The sequence below is a fragment of the Dermacentor silvarum genome, chromosome 2 (genome assembly GCF_013339745.2).
Source record: "Dermacentor silvarum isolate Dsil-2018 chromosome 2, BIME_Dsil_1.4, whole genome shotgun sequence".
In the NCBI taxonomy this organism is placed as follows: Eukaryota; Metazoa; Arthropoda; class Arachnida; order Ixodida; family Ixodidae; genus Dermacentor; species Dermacentor silvarum.
In genome coordinates this window covers 213,567,710-213,592,603 of record NC_051155.1, presented here as the reverse complement: position 1 = coordinate 213,592,603, position 24,894 = coordinate 213,567,710, and the positions used below count along the sequence as shown (strand labels likewise).

The window sequence follows — 24,894 nt, the reverse complement described above, 5'->3', positions numbered from 1 at the left end:
TAATAGGTTTGTTAAGGACTAAAGGAGGAAGGAAATTAAGATCCACCGGCATCATAAATGTCTCACTTCCCCAAGGACACCTGAACTGTCTCGCGGCCATGAGAAAAATACTGGCTAAAGAAAAGGTATGGGAGAGGAAGGTTGCAATAAAATAAACATAAGTAAAAAAAGAAAAGGTGACGATGATGATGACGTATGATGCTTTACGGCACAGGGGCCACATGAGGAAAAAGTGAAAAGGTATTATATCAATAAATACACAATCATAAATATTTTAAAAAAGAGCGGAGTGATTAAAATACATTATGATTCAGTATAGTGACACTAAGTAGCAGAGCAGAACAAAAACCAGGGATAATGTAGCCCCTACGCAGTGTCAACACTGGTGGTTAATGTGTTCTACTTGGGGTTACTCAAGTGTGACTTCATACCTTCCGAAATGCTGACTCGTGTGGAAGGCTGATATCAAAATTGAGCTTAGGCAGCTCAGTTGGAACAGCGAGCCCTTGCATGACAAGCAAATCACTCGCACCGATTCGCCCTGAGCTGCAACTGTTGAACAAGAAGACCTCGTAACTGCTAGTCCCCGGCCGATCTCCAGCAATTTTTCTTGCAACCTTGAAAAAAAAAAATAAGAGAGAGAAAATGTGAAAGTTGTCTGTCAGAACACAAGCTACAAAAAAGAAAATGGAAAGGTAAAAAAAGGGAAGAGTAATCGACAGACAGCAAGTGTTACAGCCCTGCGTGCATGTGTTGTAGCCCTGACGCATTGATCAGGCTAGCGTAGGTTGGGTGTAGCTAGGCACGGCCTAGTTGAGCATCCTTGGAGGCCACACCTAACTGTACCAGCCTGCACGGCGGAAAGGTTGCCCGCTACTCCCCCTTTCGTCCCCCTGTAGACCCATGCTGCTATCTGTTGACCTATTGCATACGTATGAAGGTTCTCATTTGCATTGTGTATGTAGTAAACAATTTCTTTTTATTACCTGCAGCGGTAATTTAGTGGCTATGGCACTGCACTGCTGAGCTTGAGGTCGCAGGTTCAATCCTAGTTGCATGGCCACATTTCAATGGAGGCAAAATGCAAAAATGCTGGATGTACCTATTAAAGAACCTCCGGTGGTCAAAATTAATCCCGAGTCCTCCACTATGGCGTACCTCATAATCATATTGTGGCTGATGACACGTGCGTGCGTGCACACACACACGCACGCACACACATATTTATTTTTATTAGCTCTAATGTTAACAATTGTGAATTCATCTGCTGTTAGCTCTATAGTCAGTGACAGGTCAAGAATGCAGAAGAGGCCCCTCCCCCAAAAATGATGTGCCTTATCTTTGTTCCTTTGCGCTTCAAGAAATAGTTTCCTTTGAGATGTCGCCAGTGCGAAGTGAAGGTGCCCCAGCTGTTCAGCAACAGTAAGCGGGCCGTGGTCAGGCACCTTACGCACGAATAACCAAGCTCAGTAGGTATGGCGACAAGGAAGGAAGCTCACAGCATACACCGGTCGCTTGGAAGGCAATTTCCCCGACTTCCAGAACATCACAACCATGAAGCATCATCTTTGCCAAAACTAGAGACTGTCACAGACTGCAGGTGGCGGACTTGGCACCATAATGGTGTACTTACTCTGAGACACAAGAGACGGTTGAAATTGTTGTTGTCATAGCCAAAGTCTTCAAGAACACACTGGGCCTTTGGGCTCCACTCCCGAGACGTGGGGCCAATTCCAGCCAAGCTGCACAGAAGGGCCTGATAGGGCAGCAGCATCATCCACGAAAGTGGCTCTAGCAGCTCATTCAGACGGCAAGTTTCAGAGTCTCCATAGTCATGAAAAAAGACTACAACTTCTTCGTCATTGAGGATTTCTTGCACTTCACCACGATACCAGCTGAAAAAAAAAAAAAATTTAGGACACAGTCTTGTGTAGCAAAAGCAGCATGGTGAAACCATCAGTAATGATCACATCTATAGCTTTTGAACATGCTATGAAGTTGTTTAGGATCTATTTCAATCTATTTTTATATGTACTATATTTTCATGTATATAACGCAACCATGAACATATATAATACAAAGGTAGACTTTTTTGAGGGTTATAAAATCATTATGTGGCTTGATGCTGCTATAGCAGCCATAGCCAAAAGCACAGAAAATAGAAGCAAGCCATGCAAAATTGCTGAAAAAGTGTTCCATATGTCATAACTTAGGTGTCGTAACTACCTGTGACTGGTATGAATGTGATGATGTGAAAGGGAATTTTGGCCCTCACTATCCTCGCACTGCTGCCATCTTTGCATGCTGTTTACATTCAACATGTACGGAGAATCCCTCTTGTGCAATATAGTTTGAGCTGTAAGGATTTCTTTTAAATCAGTCAGTGTGTACACTTACCCGTTGTTGCTGCAATGAGCAATGCAGAGCACTCCAGTATGCACAGATTTTAGCTTCTTAAGTTTTTGCCCTTGAACAGCATTCTCAATGTTCTTTTCAAGTTCGTCGAGACTGTAAAAAAACAAGAAAACTATAGATGTCCTTGTACTAGGTGCAAACACATAGTTTTCTTCTCAGAGGTAAACCTGGCACCACTTTATGCGAGCTTATTAAAGAAGACTGTGACACTATGTGGATGTCAGGATGTGGAAAGTTTGGTCTGTCTCGGAGACTCAGACATTGCTGGGCTTGCCTAAAACGTGCCCATGACTGCACAAATAAAGCTTTTGTGGAATTAAGCCTTCTGCAAGCCTGGGGCTTCTATAATACATATTGAATCAATGTTTTCTTACATGTAACATATTAATTAAGTAAATGGAAATGGGTACAACTGGAAAGCACAAACTTCCTTGCCTTTTCTTCAAATGGTAATAGTGTTCACATCTGATACAATAGCACACCGTAGTGTATGCAGTGCTTGTTATGCTAATAACAACAAAAACAGCATCTTGTGTACTGCTTTGGCAAAGGCTAAACTATCACGACAGATGCAACATCGTTCTGGTGACCAACACGAGTTTTGGCATACTGGTTTGATGTATACGGTTTCCTTACGATACATTCTTGGAATGTGCAATTTGTGTGCATGGTGGGTGGGCTATGCAGTGTGGATAACATAACATTTGCAGTACATGTTCAAGAGACTATTGTCTTAGGCTAGTGATCTGGCATAATGCAGCAGCGATGTTCTAAGTAGTTTCACTAACAGGGCCCAAATGCAAAATATATCTTTTTGTTCGCTACTGTATTGTCAATAAATGTCATTGTGAGAAAAATATAAATCTAAAAAAGAAAAATTTGCTGATATCTATGGTTTACACAACAGGTAGATTCATACAAGTAAAGAAACAAGCATCTCCAATAAATGGAAAAACACAGCACGAGTGCTGCATCCCTCTTTGTGTTGCCGTCGTTTTCCATGCCGATTTCAAGTATGCATCCATTACAAATAGCCCAACTTTCTACCTTACCGTAATTGGATAGTATGCTTGATTACACTTTCAATTAGAGCACATTATAATCATTCCTTGCACCAAGTTTCAGTTGAAACATAAGGAAAGGTTTTGCTTCTATTACGCACCATTTACCAAACCTGCATTGTTGTACATAGAAATGAGAAGGAGAGGTGGCTTTCCACAGGTAAACATGGTTGTAATCCGTTGTGTCAAGGTATGTGGTGCATGGATTGTTTACAGCGGTGTCCAAGACATTGCTGATTTTGCTTTGACCTTCTGCCTCTGAAAAATGTGAAGGAAAAGATAGCATGTGAGATAACACTGATGCTGACCAAGTACAGGTTCACACACAAAAAGAAAACTGGGCAAGTTGGAATATGTTCATGATGTACCAGCACAAAAAATACAGTGCTTATGTTTGTCTGTTTTTTTGTTGTTTTTTTTTTGCATTGGTACACCATGAACAGGTTCAAAATAATGTGCCTCCCATCACTGTACTCAATTATTTCAAGAAAGTTGCACCTATGGCTGAAATCTTCACTGAAGCAATATTTTTGTAAAGTAATAGCATTCATGTTTCATCAATGCAAATAATCATATACAGTTGACTTCCGTTAATTCGACTCCAGTTATTTCGATCCAAAACAAAGGTCCCTGCCTATGCCATACACTTCTATCAGGCAAAACTTTCTTTACTTAGATCCCGAAATTAGCCTTTACCAGATAATTAGAACTTGGCTGTTCATCATGCATGCACCCAACCCAAATGGTGACCACAGTGGGGATCCCAATAGCAGTGTCTGTCTTGGTGGAGCTTAGGGTACAGTGAATGTGTCAACCATAAGTCATTTCTCATCGAAAACGTCTTTTTTTTTTTTCTTTTTTTTCACCAGGATTGTGGTGCAGCTTCAGACAAGGGATGACAGAGTCAGCATGCACTTGTCCATGTTGGTTCTGTTGTCCTCATCTTTAGCTGCACCATAATTCTGGTAAAAAAATCAAGCAGCAAATGGCCCAGCAACGTGCTTTATTAGTATCTTTTCAGCCTGCCCCACAAAGATTCTAAAGCAAAAACAGTCGCTCACAATCAACTATTACAGTATTTTCTCGATTCCAATGCATGCCTTTTTTTTTTCCAAACTGCTTGGATGACGCAATTCAATAATAAATTAACACCAAAACTGCGTTCACAACAGCCTACCGTCAGAGCCAGCCTGCCAATGTTATCACCATCCATGGTCGCCACAAGATGGTGACCATGGATGGCGGGCGACAGAACAAGTTCTCGCGAAGCATAATGATGATGCGATGTTTTCAGTACGATTACGAAAACACATTTAAATGATAAGTAAATTTTTATGTTAAGCCAGCAAGTTATGCAACGGCGTGCGTCATAATCATATGGTGGTTTTGGCACGTAAAACCCCATAATTTAATTTAAATGTCACACATTCTTGGCGTTTAGGAGAAGCACATGCATTGCAGGACAAACTAGCGAAGTGATTAGTCTAGGCATGGGCCACCATCCCATTTGTGACTATTCTGCGTAGTTTGATCAATGCAGAATATCAAATGCGCTATGGACCGTATAGAGGACAACATGTATACCTATCTAAATACATGGGAACGGAGAAATCGTTTTCTCGGCAACCAATGCTTCAAATTTGATGTGGTGTGTTGCATTTAAAAGACAAAGCTAAAACCTAGTGACTGTTGGTAGCGAATTTTTTATTTATGTCGTCAATTTTTTAATAAAGATTGGTAAAAATTGCAAATTCTTAGAAGACAAAATTATCATGTTTACAACTCTAACTCAGCAATGATAAACAATATCACAGTTCTGTAAATCGCACCTAATAGTACATCTAAAGCGGATAAAACTGATATATTACAGATGGCTCTAAAAAAAAAAAACGAATAATATGTCAGTGGAGCTTTTGCATTGCACTTGTAAAAAATGTAACTAATTCATGTAAGATAGAAATTGACATATCAAACTTGTCCGCTTTGGATGCTCTAATAGGTGCAGCTTACAGAACTGCAATATCTGACCTAGGTGCAGAGATACGAATTTGTAAATTTCATGCTTCGTTTTTTCAAACATACCAGTTTTTGAATATTGCACTTAAAATACTCAGAACCGAAATCGAAATTCCGCTTCCAACAGTCACTGTACAATTTAGCTCTCTCTTAAATGCAACAAATTTAATTAAAATCAGCCCAGTGGTTGTCTCAGAAAAGCGTTTCTGCATCTGACATGTGTTTGAATAGGCGGCATCGGAGTGGGGCCCGAGCTAAAGCTTCCTCTTAAGTTAATAAATTTCAATTGTGTAAGGGTAAAATTCGCTGGTTTTGTCTTTTTCTTGTTGTCACAATCGGAGGCATGCTACATATTTATTGCTAAAAAATGTTCAATTTTACTTCTTTAGGGACTCTAATGTCATTTGTATGTTAGGTTTTCTACTATGAACCCATAAAAACTGGGTGCATGATCAATTCAGGGAAGTATTGCAACCGGGGCAAATACTGCTTAATGAATCAGTGGTGTTTAGGTATTTTTTCTGCATCTTGTTTAATTCGACCCGCTGAATAATTACATCAATCTCGCTGGTCCCATCAGAATTGAATTAACGGAGGTCGACGGTACATCCCTTACTTTTGTGCATAGGACATACACCCAAAAAATTCAACAAATTATGAAGTTTGATAATTACATGCATATTTTGCCTAGTTGCTTCATGGCAGTGCACTGCCGTGAAGTCATCTACAACACAAAACTCACATATACGTGCACTCTGCAATGTTACACACTTCAACTGGGAGAAAGCAGTAGTGAAAGTGGTTATATTAAGCATACAAAATAGGGTTGTTTCTGTATCTTGTGTGTACAAATGTGTAGGGCTGCTTTTATTAAGATCTCAATGTTATGTATATACAGTGCAGACAGCTTATAATGTTAGTCACCGGAGTTGTGAATGTCCACGCTATAGCCAAAACAACATTTTTGAAGGCTACACACATGCAAAACTTCTAGACCAAGCAGCCACACATATCTGAGAATCGAAGCATACGTGGATGTGTACATCCGTTTAAACTTACAAACGTTGGTTAATGTCTGAGGACCTGTGGTCTTTTCGTGAAGCAGGCAAAGTAACGGGAAAAAATATTAGGAAAGTAAGTTGCCAATTAATTTTTCAGGCGCCTAATTTTTTTTACAAGCTCAACATGTCTGCAGCACCAACACTAACTTCCACAGAAGCAATGTAGAGGGGCAACTGAAATTTCGTACTGATTGGCGTGTTTGGTGTCGAAAACATAGTGACGGAAAACCAAGTGGCCCCCATTCGGGTGTTGCCTGTGCCACCCTTTCCCTCATTTCCATTGTCGAGGTGGTTCCTCCGTTTTTCAAGTGTCGTATGGCCACTGCGAAGCATTTCTTTTACTCGGCACCAAATGGCAACTTTGATCGTTGACTCTCGACAAACCAGTGCTGGTTAGGCCTAGCCAGTAGGCGGCGCGCCGTCACAGAAAATTCGCTCTTGATATGTTCGTACCCATAGATGATTACAGAGATGAGGCACGCAATGACGTGCACGAGCTGAATTGATGGCAGCACAGGTAAAACGGAGTCAGGATTCGCGAGTGATCAGCAAGCAGCAAAAGCTCACTTAAATTGACAGTGTCACGAAGTCAAGGTCACATGCGTGATATCTGCAATTCGCAATAGGCGAACGTGAAACACACCGGCGACCTTGACCATGACGAAATTTAGAATAGGTAATCTTTCAATCAAGCACAGCATAAAACAAAATTTATAGTTAATGATTTTTCCGAGGTGCTGGAGTTGTAAAACACAAAACTTTGATTTTAGCTTCAAAATTCGTTTTCTCAGCCTACCTGACCATTCAGACATTTCTGCGGTGCTGTCCGTGTCAGAAAATATCAGTCAGCAACTGCATTCCCTTTCCGCAAAAACTGTCTCAAAAATACATTCTCATAACAAATATTGAATACAATGAAGGTATCTTTATGACTTCATTATGCGACTTCATTACAACAAGGCTCAACTTGTATGCTTTCATAGCGGTAGATCTATGAAGCCAGAATTGACAATTTTATTTAGGCTGTCTTGAGCTCTCAATAAAACAAAGTAGACTCTGCTCACCACCTTCACCCAATGAACAGGCATTGGTACACACCTGCAGGAAGCGGAGGCACTGTCACTCCAGCATCAGCAGCCATCTTGCGCAGGCTCTCTATATGTGTGGGGTTATTACAAGCAAAGCCCTCCTTAATGAGGGTACTTCTCACGTTTCGTAGGGACACCTGAGTATCAACAAGTCGCAGTTTCTCCCGCAATGCAAGTGGTTCAAGCCAAAGAGTATTGCCCAGGCGCAGCACAATCTGAAGAAAAGAAATATGTGAAGCTTGCAAGCTTTGTCACTTTTTATGTTGCCGTCACTGGCAAATGGCTCATTGTGTCCCTTTACAACACTAAAAAAATGCATTGTGTGTTATCCTAACAGTATACACGTAAAATGTCACCATACAGATAAAATTATAAATTTATGTTATCACAGACCCACCCATGTCTCAAAGTCTCAGCTCTCTTGTCACAGTACCAATCGCTCCATTTTTCGACACTGTAGCACTATGCAAAGACATAAGGTATGAGACCATTCGCAACTTCAGGCTTATCTGGAAGTTCATTCAGTTTCAAGGTCGCACACATAGAGCCATTCATATATGCCGATGTCTTTTGAGCATACCACTCTAAGGAGGAGTTAAAAAGGGTGCCAATATTTCTATTCCTACATTAGGAGAAGCACTTGTCACTGCACATCACACATTGCAGGTCACATTGCATACACTTGGCTTTGCACCACAAAATTTCAGTGCATCCTCATCATAATAAATATAGCAGTGAGTGGAATCAGAACGTTAGATGATTCAAAAGCTGCCGTGAACTCAAAGCAAATGCTTCACACTCATACTATCTGGACACCATAGGAGCTAAGACTAAGGCACCTTCCTGCTTAACGTCAGCCAGAATGCATAGTTTGTCCTTGATCAGAAGCATAAAAGAACAAAGCAGATGGATTCGTAGCCTGTAAACCAGGTGTAAACCAACTGAAATTAAGCTTATGTGCCAGTTAAACACATCTGCATGAAAAATACAGATTGTATCTTACACAAAACAATGTGACGGCCATGGAATATGGTTTGATGAAACACTAGGAAGTGCTCTAAACCAAATGTAAGTAAGTCCAAATGAAAGTCTTTATTAAATGGGACTTAATAATAGTGTAGAAGCCCCAGAGAGATTTATCTTTGCCTCGTAGCAAAATATGCAAGTCCTTAATATGTCTAAACTTCTCTCAAAAATTTTCTGGCACTTATTTCAGAAAAATGTCACTTCTATCTTAAATAATAACATCAATTCAAACATTTTGTAACTGCCACTCCATAATGATCTGTTTAGACTAGTTATACACGAGGGCCTCCTTCCAAACCACAGGCTGGAAGATAAGGAGGAGGTCGGATGGCCTCGTACAGGCTCCTAGACGGTCGCTTTGATCCCGCTGAAGTCTTGAAGCTTGGACCTGCAGCCCAACAGCCTTGCTCCTCCAGCTGGCACACCTGTATCCATCTTTTCCCACACTCATTCGCCTGATCTTCCAAGGGACATATTCTCGTATGATCACTTTCAGCGATACTATCTCTTTCGCATGATGTAGCGCTCAACCAGCCAATTACTAGCTTATCCGGTTAGGCTCAACCAGCCATGAAGAGTGCACAGAAAGTGATATCGCCGAAAGTAACCATCCAACAATACGTCCCCAAAAGCCTTTCTTTTCTTCTCTTCTTCTTTTTCCCTCACGATGAAGCTGTGTAATTACACAATTGGCTGTTGGTTGAAGTGCAGCGCTCTGTGAGCTCATGCCAAATCCCATCTTTCATCTTTTTTTGGAGCCACTGGCCATCCGCAGCACCACACATGTGCACTTTACTCTTTACACATGACACACACCAATCCTAAGGCAAGTGCACACTTTTTCAGTGTTCTAGCAACACGGAGCAATTCCAGACATTTGTTTGCATCACAGCATAATGTAGCCAACTGGGAGTCATGCAATGCTCTGGCACAGTGTAGCTATGTACAGCCAACAACATAAAGAATTAATGGAGTTATGATCTATGCCAAGGGACAATGACAGGAAAGAAAACAAAAACAAATTGTTCTAAGAGAGTTGAAGGGAAAAAAAAAACTGTTTTACCTTGCCTACAAGTTCCTTCCTGAAGAAAAGATTATGTGCCTTGAAGTCTGCCTGAAAAGTCCAGCTAAGATCCTTGTCTGGAGGCTGGACATTGCAGCAATACACTTCCACTGCCAAAGGCCTTATCATGGCAAGTCTTGGTGGAAGATGAAACAGTCGAGTTGCAGGCACAGTTGACTGGCCTCCACAGTCAAGGTGCGTCACGGTCACACTGGCTGGTGCTGTGGTGCTCAATGACACTGAGGTAACCTAAGAACACAGCACACAAAGGAAGTCAACCAAAACACACATAAATGGTGTCGCTATAATGACTTTAGTCAATGTAAATTTCTATACGCTAGGGTTTTTCTCATCCAAGCCAATGCCAGTAACCAGCAGTATCTTGTAAATAAATAAATATATCGGCTGCAACCAAAACGTGGTAAGTGTGAAAAAATGAGAGAGCTTATTTTTATGACTTGTTCAAAACATTTCATCTTGTGTTTGTGTGCATTACCTTGTGAACCAAAAATAAAATTTAATTTTTTTGTAATGTGCCTCCTGCTTAATTCCTCATGTAGAAATGACAATGAAAATGAAAGAAATATTGTCTTGATATGGGCACAGAAAAAAAAAATTAAATTTTGCTCACAATATTTCTTTCTACTGTACTAGGATCACTAGTGAAGCACAGTATCCGAAAAAATATACCAGGATCAGGGTACCGAAACAGAACTGAACTGAAAACTGGAAAAAAAAAAAAAAACTCTTTTTTGTTGGAACAGGAACTGAACCAAACATAACGATTTTTTTCACTCGGGAGCAAAACCTTCAGAAGAAAAAAAAACACGGTCTTCAGTTCAGGTTGGCCACCTTTCCCTGAGCTTTTCATCCATGTATTGCTGCTTTTGTGGTTCTACTCTGCTAGTTCATTTGTAAATGCACACCATCTTCCTGTGCTTCTAAATGTAGCAGCACCGTTAGTACTGTTTTCAGTGTATTATTGCATCAGGGGCAGACTATAGGTGTTGCGTTAACGCGACAATATTTGGCATTGCATTCGACTCGCAGACTTGCCAGACTGTGATGCTTGCAAGGTACCTGAAACAGTGGAGCAGATATACTTGTTGCTTGTCCCCGGTACAACTGTGAACAGCAGGCATTGATCTCTTTAGCGCCAATTAACAACAGGCCGTTCAGTGAAAAAGTGTTACTGGCCGGGCCATTGACCAGCCATGAAGCGAGCCATCGAGGCTTTCTTAGAATATTTAGTTAACACAGGCCTAGATTCAAGACTGTAAACGCGCCCTTCAAACACGAATGTTTATATAATCGCATCCTACTGCCTCTCCTCATGCTTACTCCTCAGTCCCCCATTTTTCTCCTCTTCCTTTCCCTGTGAGCAGAGTAGCAGGCTGGAAGATCTCTTTGTGTTTCCTTAATATAATCTCCTGTCTCTCTCGCTCCTTGAATGAAGCTTCGCTTCACATAGATTCTAGCATTTGTGTTGAATCTGCATAACTCTTTTGTTACCATGTGCAGCCTGAAGGACAAACAGGAGTAATCTTTCAGTGCAGCTTAGCAGTAGCACTGAGTTCTTGTACAAAATAAATTTCTGCTGCTTTCCTGTAGTTATTGTTCGATTATGCAAATGAACTTGTACCAGTTTGAACCATTAATTTTTCGCCCCAGAGATGAACCGAAACTGAAACGTTTTCGGTTACCCGTAACGAAAGAAGTTTCGCATCAACACTCTGAACAGGATACATGCACCCCTACTGTCAGTAAGCCCGTATAAGTTTAACAATGAGAAAACCACAATACCAAAAAATGCATGCTCACCAGAACTCTCTCAAATTGGTCAGCGTTAGCCTCCAGACCATAAACTTGGCCGACTGTAGGCATTGTCTTTTCGTCCAGAGGCACACGGTTTTCCGGCCGAGAATGTTCACTTAAGAGTGACATAGCTTCCTGGAGCTCCAAATTTTCTTTCACCTCTGGCTCGTTCTCTAAAGAAAGTCATCAATAGACACATGTGCTTACAATACTTATTAATTTCAATGAGCCATCTTGATTTACACAGTAGTTAAAAAAAAAAAAGGTCGAGATCAATGATCATCACAACAGCAGCTGACTTCACCAACTCCTGTGACCGTAAACTCATTTACTGTCAGAACATTTACCATGCTCAGTGTTCCAAAGTTAGTGCAAAACTTCTGCAACCTTGTGCAACTTCCTGAACTCAACATGACAATGGCAGCACAGCAATAATGGCTGCATGACAACAGTAATGGGATGATGATTGCGATGGCATGGCAACAAGCATGGCGCATATACAACAACGACGCCTTAAGCAGCGCAGCAAAAACAATGATACCATAGCCCTTGCCATTGTTGATAGCTGTCAACTTGAATCCTGTCATAGTAAAATGTTGCATGTGGTATGTATTCTACACTAAACAAACGATGCATGGCATCACAACATAATGGTGCATGAGAGTGGACAGGCAGAGCAAACTCTTTTTTGAGGCTCTTTACTGCTGTCACAGTAAAACTCGCTACACTGCCGCAACTATTTATTTATGCAAACCCTGTGTACTCTATTCATTACTAAAGCTTATGGCCAGTGGCCGTGTTTTTGTGATTGACATTTAACTGAGTCAAATGAGCCTCCAGGACCGTGACAACATTCGCCAGGCTTATGACCTAACCTTTATGATCTGTGACCATAATATAATCTGTGATCCTAAGCTTCAAGGTTTAACCCATTGTTCAGCAATGCTCAAGCAATTTCCTGATCAGGAGACAAAACAAGTGGCTTTTCAAAAAGGCTGCCAAAAAGAAAGGAAAATTGAAAACACCACACAAAAAAAGTATATGCCAGGAGTTCAGAAATTTTGCTTTGGGTGACAGTTTGTTCGTATTACAGAGTTCAGTATTTCATTCCCATTTGTTACACCTCTTATGAGAGCTTATCACAACCTTTACGATGCTATACAAGAAGAGAAGCACCTCAACGCTGTTTTCCTTGTGAGCGTCCAGCCTATGAAATGGAACACAAATTATAAAAGGGGATACAATTGTCATCCCCTTGAGAGCAGCACAAAGCTACAAAGGTTACCCATATGGGTTACTCAGGAAGACAACTTTACAGTTTAAGAAAAATCTGTTCTGGTTTGTGGACTGAACCCAAGAACATGTTTCTGGACCAGTAGTTCTAGCTGAGCACCTGGTGGCAAGCAGGCAAGCAGAACTTCCACATTTTTTTCTTGAGGACAAGATTTTTTTTTTTCTCACAAAACTAAGATTAATTTCGTTTTCTCGGCAGTCAGGTAGCCAAATATATATATTTTTATAAGAATTAAAATTAGTCACCGGACATGCCCTGCCGAACTTATTTGAACACACCCAACTACTGTTAGCATCTTGCTACTGTTCTCTGTCTGCTAAACAAAGTTAACAGAAGTGAAAGCCCGACAAAAGTTTTCGAAGCAATGTAGATACAAAATTGGTTATGCAAGCTTTCTTTTCAGCTTAGTGACTGAAACTTATATGACACCGTGATTTTTGCTTTTAGTCTGTAGTGTTTTAGGAAGTCTAGTCATATAGCAGTTTTATCGTTTGCACTTCAACTAGTAATGTTTTCCTTCCGATGGGCCCATTTACATGTGTTTATGGCACACAGGTCCTTCAGCAGCTTTTTGATGTTATTTCTCTAAAATTTCCAATATTTTTTCGGCAACCATTTATTTTATGTTTTTGGAAAGCACTTTTATACTTGCAAAGCTTGTTTGCAACCAGGCTCTAAATATGATGAGAGGCTATCCATTCAGTCTTTTGAATGGCAATTAGTGAACTGATATACAAGGCATGACAACTCATGTTTTGTACATTTACTTTAGCATGCAATATTGGTGAAAATGCTGTTCTGTGTTCATCATGCTCTTGTATGTACTAGTGACCTGTCGCCAAGGCTTTACAGCTGTTGGCAGGTACTGAAATAAACAATAAGACTGATCCTTTGTCCTTGATAGCTGTCTTTTTTACACTAGTCAGTACAGGCGTGGTACCCAATTGCACCAATTTAATCATTCCTGCTGTAAATAGTGAAACTTATGCATCTGCATTTGACTATTCTATATTCGATACCTACTAATTCATGTGGGAAACGGTTCATATTCACCCACCTCTACTGATTTGTTGAAACAAATTGTGACAAGCACTTAGACATGTAACTACGTTTAGCCAAAGGATTTTCTTTGAATGTGATACAAACTATAAAACAAGGACTGACTGCTGATAGAGGTCACTGACTGCTGTAAACTACTGCAGGACACAAGTGTGTGTGCAAACCAAATACTGTTCACGCACACACACACACCAGGTGCGCGGGATATTTGAGAATGCGGCTCCAAATCACCATAGACAAAAGATTCTTATTCTGTCGGTCTGGGCGCTTAACTTTGTCTTCACATACCCCTCTGCCACCTATCAAGCACATTTATTCCACACTATTGGCTTCCAGTCTCGAGACAGGAGATAAAGCTATACGCTGTCCTAGTCGCCTTATGCGCACGCCACAGCAAGATTGAGATTGCCATCCTCTCAAATATCACAAAATCCTTTGATTTCAGGGTGAGATGAGAGTTTATGGCCAATTATCACCTGTGGCAAATTAATAAATGCTGCCAGTGGTCAGACACCATTTAGGCGATTGAGTTAGTCCAGCAGATGGAGGCCATGGTGAGTGAGAACCCTGAAAAGCCAATTATGGCCATTGTGCAGCAGCATTAAGTGGCAGCTTCAACAGCCAAGCTTCCTGTGCACAATGTTGTCAGACGATACCCCCAAGTGGATCTGTTGGCTCCTAGAAGGCCTGCGCGACCGAGTGTGGCTGCACCTGTGAATTTCTGTGGCCACGTCATCCGCAATGTGGCCTCCTAGTTTCCAATGCAAACCTGCTATGCTGCTTTGTTTAAATAGCGTCACTAAGATGGTGACCAACAAACACCTACACCAGGTAAAAGCTCGCGAGAGGCTGCTATTGTGGAACCGCTGCCCAACATCAACACATGCTATCTGATCTGAGCTTGCAGCCATTATCAAAGCTGAATTCAGTTAGTAATTCAGGTTAAAGATAGCTTCAGTCAATCGTCCTAGAAAACTATGATAAAAATACAATGTAAGAATTTCAGAATGAATATTTTTATTCTTCTTTGAAATATTGTTGCTATTCATGAAGCCGTCAATTAACTCGCACTCAAAATGTCGATAAACTTATAATGATATTTATCCCTATAGGTGAAATCATTTTTATGAACTTCCAAAGCTGAAATGTATCAATGAAGTTTTGCACATTTAACAACAGCACAAAGTGCTTGGAAATATACCTTACCATTTGTTGATCCGGATGGCACATCCCACTGCTGCAGAATCTGTGCATAAAAATGTGAAGCACTTGTCACTTTTATTATTGCAATCCGAACATTGCCCTGACAGGGCAGGTGAGACCAGCTTGGTGAATGGTCTGCCTCAGGCAGAATCTGATGTCGGTATGAGCAGCAATTCTCTCCTGACTGTCTTTCGCAACGGCCGATGGCCTTGAGATTGGGGCACAATGGCAGCTCAGTGCTAGATGAGACTCTCTGAAATAGGAAAGGATTCAAGTCAGTGTGAGCACAAAGAAACTGCAGGTGGCATGCTAGACTGCCTCTTAAAAACTGAACAGCAACAAAATTTTGGGCCTCATACAAAGCCTAGTTTCAGATAGTGTAGATATAGAGCAGCCTCCATGCAAGATTTTACGTTTGAAATATGATTGAATGTGTCGCAAAAGGTGCGCAAAAGTGTAAGTTCTTTATGCCGAAACTGAAAAAGAAAAGAAAAATGCCGTCATTACCATTCACTAGAGGTAACACATGACTAAGATTGCGCAGCTCTTTGGTATGACCTCTGAGATTCTCCGTGGCTTACCATGGTGCACTAAAAATCTCGGAGGTGTAGTGCTGGAACTTACTTAGGTCATACCTACCAACCATCAGATGCATGTGTCCTCTGATTACATGCTGTTTAAAGGCTGCTGGTAAAAATACTATACAATTATCAGCCTTGCAGCTTTGCCAATATTGCTTTAGTAGTATATATACTACTCATTTATTAACAATTTAGCCAAAGTGAAATTTCCCTGCAGTTGGCCTTTAAAAATCCCCTCACCAGAACCCATTCAAAGTTAGGTTATACACTAGAAATTTTAGAGTGATATCTAGGGAGCATCGTACCACAAGAATTTTTTTCAAATTAGTTCATTATTAGAGATGGGAAAAATTGGAATGTCACGTAACCATGCTGCCAGAAGGCAAGTTTTGCTGCCAACATAGACATTCTCTCCTTCTAGAGACATTTCTTCCTTGCCTTCTCCCATATCGTCACTACATAGTCCTTCTCCCAAGGGACCATGTCTTATTTACATCTATAGCTCTCTCAACACCTGTTTTTTTTAACGTGAAGCTTCTTTGCCTACCATTCGATGGTTTCACCTGGGTCATAACTGACCCAGGTGAAAAAAAGTGTATGACAAAAAGTGTAGGTTTATCAATGGTACCTTTTTACCCAGGTTTCAGCAGCTTTCAGTATTCTTGAATGTTTTCATCAGTTGGCTATGTTGTTACAGAAAGAACACAAAGCATTCTATACAATTGTCCGAAAATGTCAGCTTTTTAAACGACTGCTGCCTACCAGCACATAAAGTGGTTTTAGAGCCATATTGCTTTGAGTATTGTTTATCTGCAGATTTATGCTTGTTGAAATATGCATTAGGGGTCATTAGAAATGTTATTGTGGTAGGCGACTAAGCGAACAGTCTTTCTTTTTTGGGGTGTGCTAGTGTATTAATGGAGAATGTTTCAGTATGTCTGTACTAATTGCAAAGGCAAGAGAAAAGCAACATGCAAGTTGGGATAGTTCACTGGATAGCTGAGCTGAAGTTTTATTCTGGTGATTTGCAGAATGTCTCTACTACAACAAATGAGATGCTTGTAACAGGCATGACATCACTCATTGCATAAAAACCCTCTAAAACTCATGCCATGGAGCCACTGGCACCCCGGCCTTTGTTCCCATGAATTCTCGATAATAAGCTGCTTCAAAAGCGCTGTTCTATTTCTTTATTAACTCAGGTGATGTCCCTCAAGCGGAAGACTCGTTTCAGCAGCAAAATCTGTTGTTACACCAATATATATTTGTGTCGTGCAATGGAGCTCACTGCTCGCAGTTTTTCAGAACCTTCTACATTCCTGTGATTCTGGCTAAACACTTTATCAGTTAACTTTTCATAGATAGGTGGTTATTTCCGGTGTAAAGAATGTCGACAAATGAAAAATTTTAAGATTTTTTTTTTGCAAGTATTATTTAGAGGGGCGTGTGGAGTCGGCATTGAAAGAATTTGTAACACAAAGGTAAGTTATGTAAGGATGAAATTAACACAGTGGTTGGCAGTCATAGTTTAACCAAAATGCAATCTTGACTTGTGCATCACTATATGCTTCTAGGCTGGCATCATTTGCAAACAACAGGATGAAGTTACCAAGTTTCATTTCTTGAGCAGGCCAGCATCGAAAGTATCTACTCACACAAATTAAATCTCTCTGATAAAAAAATGTCACTTCAAGCTACCTTGTGCCATAAAAATACTGCTGTTTACCTTTCATGTGTTTCTCATAAATGACGATTAACACAAAAATAAGTTCCTAACATGTTTGATGTGAGGAACTCACTTCATAAATAATTACCACTGAGTTTAGGTTAGATTTAAAGTATACGTACAACTAATAGTTTTTAATTTACATTCCCTAAAGGTCTGCTGAGGGACCAACATTTTTACAAATAAATATCTGGCTTGTATAATAGATGCAATAATATAGCATGTTTAACTTACCATTTGTTCCTGAGCAGCTAGATGAATCAGTCCATCAGGCACATTGCTGCCCAGCCTGTTTAGGAACTCTACAAGTTGTATGGAAATACTTCTGTTGTTGCTTGATAGTATCATGTGGGCTACTGGTCCTTCAGATGTATAGAAATCCTCCTAAAACAGGCATACAGCAAGACACATTCATATGACTGGCCAAATATTTAGATACCAAGAAGAAAGAAGGGAGCAGTACTAATATTTAACTCCATACAAATAAGAAACTGAAACAGTGCTCTGCACTTATTGCTACCCAGCCATAACATGCCAAAGTAGCTAAATTTACTCTATAAAGCCTCTGTTTTCAAACCTGGTCTAAGATAGTGATTACCGATTCCTTCACAAATAAGCCACGTGATGGGGCTTCACACTTCATTACTTCACAGTCATGAAAAACATGTTCACATATCATTTCTGAAATGCTACACGTCACTACATATTCCGCAACTTAATAATTGTTCCTTAGCCTGGAATGTGGTGAAACAGTGCTCATGTGAACACCAAGTGTCTCAGGCTCTGCAAGAAATGTCAGGTAGTCACCTGCAACTTTTTCCTGTGTATCGGTTTCACTCATCAATTCACTGTGTCACTTGCTGCCTTCTGTATTCTGCAGCGTATAACTACAACATTTAAAATTCAGGTTGACATTCTTTAGGGGCAGATTTTGAGAGTTGAGTGTCAATTCATCTTCGGTAGACTAGTAATAAAAATGTGTTGCTTTGTAAATAAATGGTAAAGTCAACAGAGCATTAATAGTAGGGGTGGGCGCATACCGAATAGTAGATTTCGAATGAAGTCAAATCAATCATCAAATCAGTCAATCAAATCAAGAACAAAAACCTAATATCGAATGAGAATATCCAATGTCAGAAAATTTATCACAAAGCTAATTGCTCACAAATTTTGTGCAAGACAACGTGGAGCTGCACATGCTCAGAAGTCTATACTAGCAGTGCGTAACAAGAATGTTGCAAACTATCAGTAACTTAGGTACCTAGGGATCAAGATGTACAGTGTGGTCTACTCTCATTAAAGGGAACACCAAATTAGCATGCCAGCACTGATTAAAGCGCAGTTCTACATGGAGTTCTGGAAATAAATAAATAAATTATCAATAGGAATCTTGAATAGAATCAAGTGCTTTTTTCCTTCTGAAGCTAAAGAAGTAGTGAAGCTATGTTGTACTAAATAGCTTATGAGATTTTCGATTTAATAATGGACCTGTTTTATGCCAATTTTATATTGCATTGAAACTTTTCCTTTCCAATTTTCCTCCAAAGTACAAAAGGGTTTTCCTAGTGTTACGGGCAGGTGGGCTTTGCAGGTTATTGTCAGCTCATCTGTACGGCAGACTAAAGCGCAGACCATCACGTGTCTCAATGACCACTTTGCGCATAGCCATCATCGTTGTAGCCGCTGCTGATTTGACTGCAGTCACGTTGATGATAAAGAGCAGGGCCCTTTTCATTGTCAGGTGTAATGTCATTTGCCACCTGTCGAAAGTTCTGAAATAGAGAGGGCCACAAAAAATTTGCGGAAGGCGCCTCCCCCCTCTCTTTTTGTTCATCCACCGTCCGTACAGATGTCTGCAGCTGGGCGGTCAACGCACTAGTCACATGACACTTTCACGCCCACAATGAAAGCTATAGTCTTGCGACAGGTTACCCAAAGCTACAGAAAATGTGCATCTAACGAGATCAGGAACGAGAGGCCATCGTATGGTGTGTTTCAAAGATGGCCTCTGTGAACAACACTGGTGCTAGTAGCCATCCCATACACTCGCTTTTGTTGGCGAAGTGGTTTGTCGGCTTTCCAATCATAATATGGATGCTGTGAGCACATCTGCGTTTATTCGGCACCAAACCGTAACCTTACTCACCTATGCCTTGCGAGGTCTAATGGCCTGTATGGTTTAGACTGACAACTGTTGAAGCGACGTTCGAGTTTGTAGGTGTGCGTACCAAGTCCGTCCGCGCACTTAAACTCGCGTGTGAACAGAAAGGTCTGAACTGTGTAAATACTGTAGACTTCTGTTAATTCAACTCCTGTTAAATTCGATGTTTCGTTTATTTCGATCCTGATCTAAGGTCCTGGGTGGTGTCCATGCATTTTTATGGGCACAAGGTTTCGTTATTTCATTCATAAATTGGCCTTTGCCAGATAATTCGAACTTTACCAGTAAGCATGCACACACCCGACACCTATGGTGACCCCAACAGCGATATCTCCCATAGAAAACGCCTATTTTCTGCCTGCCCTAGGAATATTTTCTAGCAATAACGGTAGCTCACGATGTCTGATTACAATATTTACCTAATTCTAATGTATTCCTTTTCTTTAATTTTTCTCCTGCAAAATTGGGCTGAAAATTGCCTGCGCGATGCAACTGGATAGGAAACCAAAACCGCCTTCACGGCATTCCTATACTTTACCGCATAACATGAATGAATTGCGGCAAAGCGGGCTTTTAAAAAGTCGTGCAGCAAAGTTATCTGTCAATACCGGCTGCCATTAAACAACACATATTAAACCTTTGCCCATTGCTAATGCTAAAAAATTGGGTGCACGTTAGATTTCTACTCTGTTTAGGAGCTTTAATCTCTACAATAGTTTTCTACTTTGGACACATAGAAAGCAGGCGCATTTGATTCAGGGGTGTGTTAGAATGGGCAGATACTGCCAGATGAATCAGCAGTATGTTTTGATGTTTTTCCTGCATCTTTTTTAATTCGATCCACTGGATAATTCAATAAATTTTGTCGGTATTTCAACGGAAGTCGACTGTAAGCGTGTGTGAACATGCATATCCGATATCATGCATGTGCCTTCCAGCGGCTAATCGGACCAATCTTTATACATGCTTTTGCGCTTTCTGAAATACGAGCTGCTTTTGTCACCGTTCTCTCTGTATGCAGCACATTGTTTCGATCAGCCCTGCCAACCGACAAACCTTGTACATACTGACTGAGACCGTGTGTTGTAAAAGGCTGCGTGCATTATGAAATCGACCACACTGCTTCTTTCACTCCATATGGGTACCAAATAATTGAAAAATCAAATGGTTAATATTCGATTCATAAATTGAATTATTCGAACATTCACTAATCGATTTGCTTTGGTGATATTCCGAGTTTTCACGCACCCCTACTAAATAGTAGCGTATCAGTGCCAAAACAACAGAAAGGAACATGAACAAATAAACACATAGACATAGTGACCGTTTGTGTCTGTATACTTTTCTTTCTTGTCCATTTTTTGCTGTGCTTAACCAAAGCAGTCTTAGTGTTCTAACTGCACAAATTTAATGCCAATGTAATGCTCATTTCAATGTCTGTGCTCCACTGCTTTCACAATTCAACATCAACATTAGCAAATGCTATAAAGGTACTGTGCCAGTCACTTTACTGCTAACTTCAATTAAGTTCTTGTACTAATTAAAGAAGTAGGTTCAAAACTTACCTTATCCATGAATGAGCGCATATGGTCAGCAATGCACGAGTACCGAAACCCAAAGTTGAATTGGGATAATTTGGGTATGTCATAGTGGACAAGAACAGTAGCATCTCGAATGCTGGTCAAAGGCAGCACCTTGTCTTGGATCACTAGAATGGGCATGTTGACCTTGGGGCGCTTGGATGTCCATTCATTTGACACATCTGCACATTCAAAAGTGCCATTCATTTAAAGGGACACTAAATAAAAATATTAAGTCAAACCAGATCGATATATTATTAATCTATAATATAAGTTCATCACCATTTTCTGTGAGCCATATGTCACTTCGTTGCATAAAATATTGCCGCCGAAGGCCCTGCTGCTGCTCCTCAATTGAAACCACCCGTGCCACAATGGACGAGTTGATGTAATCTCTACGTGATGTGATCTCCCTGTATGACCCTCTCTGTGAATCAGCCAATGTCGATGTCACAGAAGAGGTATCATAGTTTACAACAGGTGGTGCCACTCTGATTTTTTATTTTCATAACTTTCTTACGTGCTTTTCGAGCTTTTGCAGTTTGTGGAACCTAGTAGTTCCTGCATCAGGCTACAAATGCAGCAAGCTTATCTGCATGAAACAAATGGTGTTCACACGCTTAGCTGGCAACATCAGCCTTTCCTCTGCTTGTTTGTTAGCTGATTGATTTATTGGTGCATAAGGAGAAGAAACAATTCCAAGGGCACTTAGTTATCCCTACGTGGATGAATGCAAAACATTGTGGCCACCGATGCCTATGCTTTTTCAGCCTCATGTCTTATAACCGGTGGTGCTACTGGTGGAGTCACGTGACTTGAGCGGCCACGTCAGCAGAAGCGCGGCGACGTCCGGTGGTCCCAATGGCGGAGTCACGTGACTCGAGCGTCCATGTCAGCAGAAGTGCGGCGACGTCACATGACCAACAGTGTTCGTCACAAGGTGCACATAACGCAAGGTCATGGGTTTGACTCCCACCAAAGGTCGAGGGTTCGAGTGCCTTAATTAACTGTACCTTTAACACCAAAGGTCGTGGGTTTGACTCCCACCAAAGGTTGTAGGTTCGAGTGCCTTAAGTCTATCTTAATTACCTGCACTTTAATTAACTTCACCTTAATTAACACCTATGGTCATGGGTTCAAGTGCCTTAATTAACTACTTAATTAACTGTACCTTAATTAACTTTGCCTTAACATCAAAGGTGGTGAGTTCAAGTGTCTTAACTCTATCTTAATTAACTGTGCCTTAATTAACCCCAAAGGTTGTGAGTTCAAATCCCACTAAAGGTCGAGGGTTTGTACACTTTTTGGACTATCGTATGGTCACTCCAATGCCTGATTTTCCGCCTCATGAACCACATAATGCTTTCGCATAAAGAAATTATTGTAATGCCTTGTCTGCATCACCGTTTTATACACAGTAACAGGTGATCACGAAGAAGCTGGTGGTGAGATGCGTGGCATGCTGGCCTCTTGAATGTAAAGTATGTACAAGAGGTGGTGGGTCCATTAGGTGATAATGGATTCAGCGGCCAACTTGAAGTGCTCAAGAGCACATATGCTGAAGAGAGAGGCTGGCCTCCACTGGTTCGTATAATCAAATGAAAGGAAGCTTTATTGTGTATAGTAAAATCTCGTTGATACGTACTCGCTTAAAATGCACTAACGGCTAAAACATATTTGCAAGGAATCTTTGCCCAAGTCTTCATAAAAGCTAATGTATTGGCTGACTGCTTTAGCTGTAGTGGCTTGCCATATGACTACCAGTTAGTGTGTACCACAATTACTTTTTCCCGCATAATGGTTAACTGCGCCACCTCAAATCACAGTGTAGCCAATGCCACACTGTGCCACAAAAGATCTTCCGCCTTTTTGGAAAGAACAAAAACCGGTCGAGCAATAATTTCTGTTTAGGTGCGAGTGTGGCGATGCCTATTTGGATAAACATGGGAAATGCACAGAAGCATGGTGACAGCCTCAGAAAAGAATATAACCACCAATGGGTGCACCAATATGACTTATTGCCACCAACCTTATCGCAATAAGCATATTCAGCTATCTGCTCGATAGCGTGTGTGGCACAGTGCATAGCATCGCTGTGTGCCTACTGCCCAATATTAATAGGCAATAACCCAGAAGTGCCACCGTTCTCTGTCGCCTCTTTGAACTGGACTGCTTCAAGAGCACTTCGCTCCCAGAAACTAAGCAGAAATGAAAGCAGTGCACCATCGGCACGTTGGCTCAACAAAATTCACGTCACACTCATGGACAGCAAGGAGCAGCATGGGCATGAAGAAAGTTCACTGCACAGATGCTCCCACAAAACGCAAGTCTGCTAGCAAACACGGTTTAGCTGAGTAGCAGATCACTGTACAAACGTGCACTTATATGCATCGGGGAATGCCAGATGAGTCATCCACACAGCTGCCATGTCTGCCGTTGTGTTCCCTGTCAAATTTTCTAAATGCTCTTTTGGTATCGCCAGAATTTTTTCAGATTTGGAAAAAAAGAGCAAAAAACATTGTAGTTCATATTTTGGCCAACATTTACAGCAGCATAGCACTTATTTTTTCGTAGGTGGCGGCAGCGCATGTCAGGAAACGCAAATTTCTACAAGGCGGTTAGTGCGTACTACCGTTTAGTCTGTAGTTATGCTGCTGCTGTATTCCCACCAGGTATGTATTAACGAGGTTTCACGGTAAATGCCATTTACTCACTCTGAAAAAGATATCCTTCCACAAAGCATTTTCCAAGCAATCAATTTGCTGACACCTTTAGAGCTGGCTACATGCGCTTTGCTCAGGAACTGATGAACCTGTTGTGCAGTAAAGACTGACCCTCACTACAGGCTCAGTAATAGCCAAGCTCAATTCCGTGACATTCAGTACAAAAGACTTCCGTTAGTTCGACAGCGATTAATTCGATTTTTCAGTTAATTCGACCTTGACCAAAGGTGCCGGCCGCTGCAAATACATTTCTGTGGGCCCAAACTTCCATTATTTCGATCTCAATATTGGCTTTCGCCGAATAATTCGAACTTTATTGGTCAACCTCGCCACAACACAACTGTGTTATGCGGTGAAGCATACCAAGAAAGGAAAGGGGCCACTGTCATGGGACATTTCATAATTATATGCACATGCACAGTCTCTGGTCACAGTATGAGCACCTAGATGCATAATAAGCATAGTGGCAGCCATTCAGAGCTGTTTCTGATGATGTTGTGGCAATATGAACCCTTGTTTCGCCCGCCATGCGTGTCTCATATACGAGACCGGTAACGAGGCCTGGTACGGTTTCCTTAACCACACGCGCGCGCACTCACCGTCCTCTAAAAAGCATTAAAAAAAACAATCGGTGTTTTGGGAAAGCTATCGAAATAGCGAAAAGGAAGGGGCTAAGGTTAAAAAACTCCGAAAGTCGAGGGGACCAGCAAAATAACGGAGGTCTATCTAAAGCTCTGAAGGTCTGCCAGCAAACTTATTAGGTGTCTCGGTGCTCGTACTGTAACCAGAGACGGCGCATGTGCGTGTGTAAATTATGGAACACGTGCTATGTCCCGTAACAGTGTCACCTTTCCGCGCTTGGTATGCTTCACTGCTTAACACTGCAGTATTGTGGCGAAGCTAACTTTAAGGGCAAACACTGCCATGTGAATTAACGGCGTGTTTCGGCGTTTCAGAGCGCAGCTCTTAGGCACTCGTTCCTGCAGCGAACGTTGGCGTCCCTCGTAACCGAGCGAATGAGC

General features: G+C 41.1%; 1 protein-coding gene across 1 annotated transcript in view; it reads right to left on the bottom strand.

Moving 5' to 3' along the window:
- The window catches only part of LOC119442574 (uncharacterized), a 67,500-nt gene that overhangs the window by 900 nt on the left and 41,706 nt on the right, over positions 1 to 24,894 (bottom strand). The window contains exons 18-27 of the mRNA XM_037707498.2: positions 21,135 to 21,331; positions 17,643 to 17,792; positions 15,105 to 15,354; positions 11,552 to 11,718; positions 9,731 to 9,979; positions 7,652 to 7,856; positions 3,578 to 3,734; positions 2,398 to 2,508; positions 1,634 to 1,895; positions 432 to 617 (exon numbers count right to left, since the gene is read on the bottom strand). Coding sequence (XP_037563426.2) covers positions 432 to 617; positions 1,634 to 1,895; positions 2,398 to 2,508; positions 3,578 to 3,734; positions 7,652 to 7,856; positions 9,731 to 9,979; positions 11,552 to 11,718; positions 15,105 to 15,354; positions 17,643 to 17,792; positions 21,135 to 21,331 — 1,934 coding nt within the window. The remainder of the gene's footprint in view (positions 1 to 431; positions 618 to 1,633; positions 1,896 to 2,397; positions 2,509 to 3,577; positions 3,735 to 7,651; positions 7,857 to 9,730; positions 9,980 to 11,551; positions 11,719 to 15,104; positions 15,355 to 17,642; positions 17,793 to 21,134; positions 21,332 to 24,894) is intronic.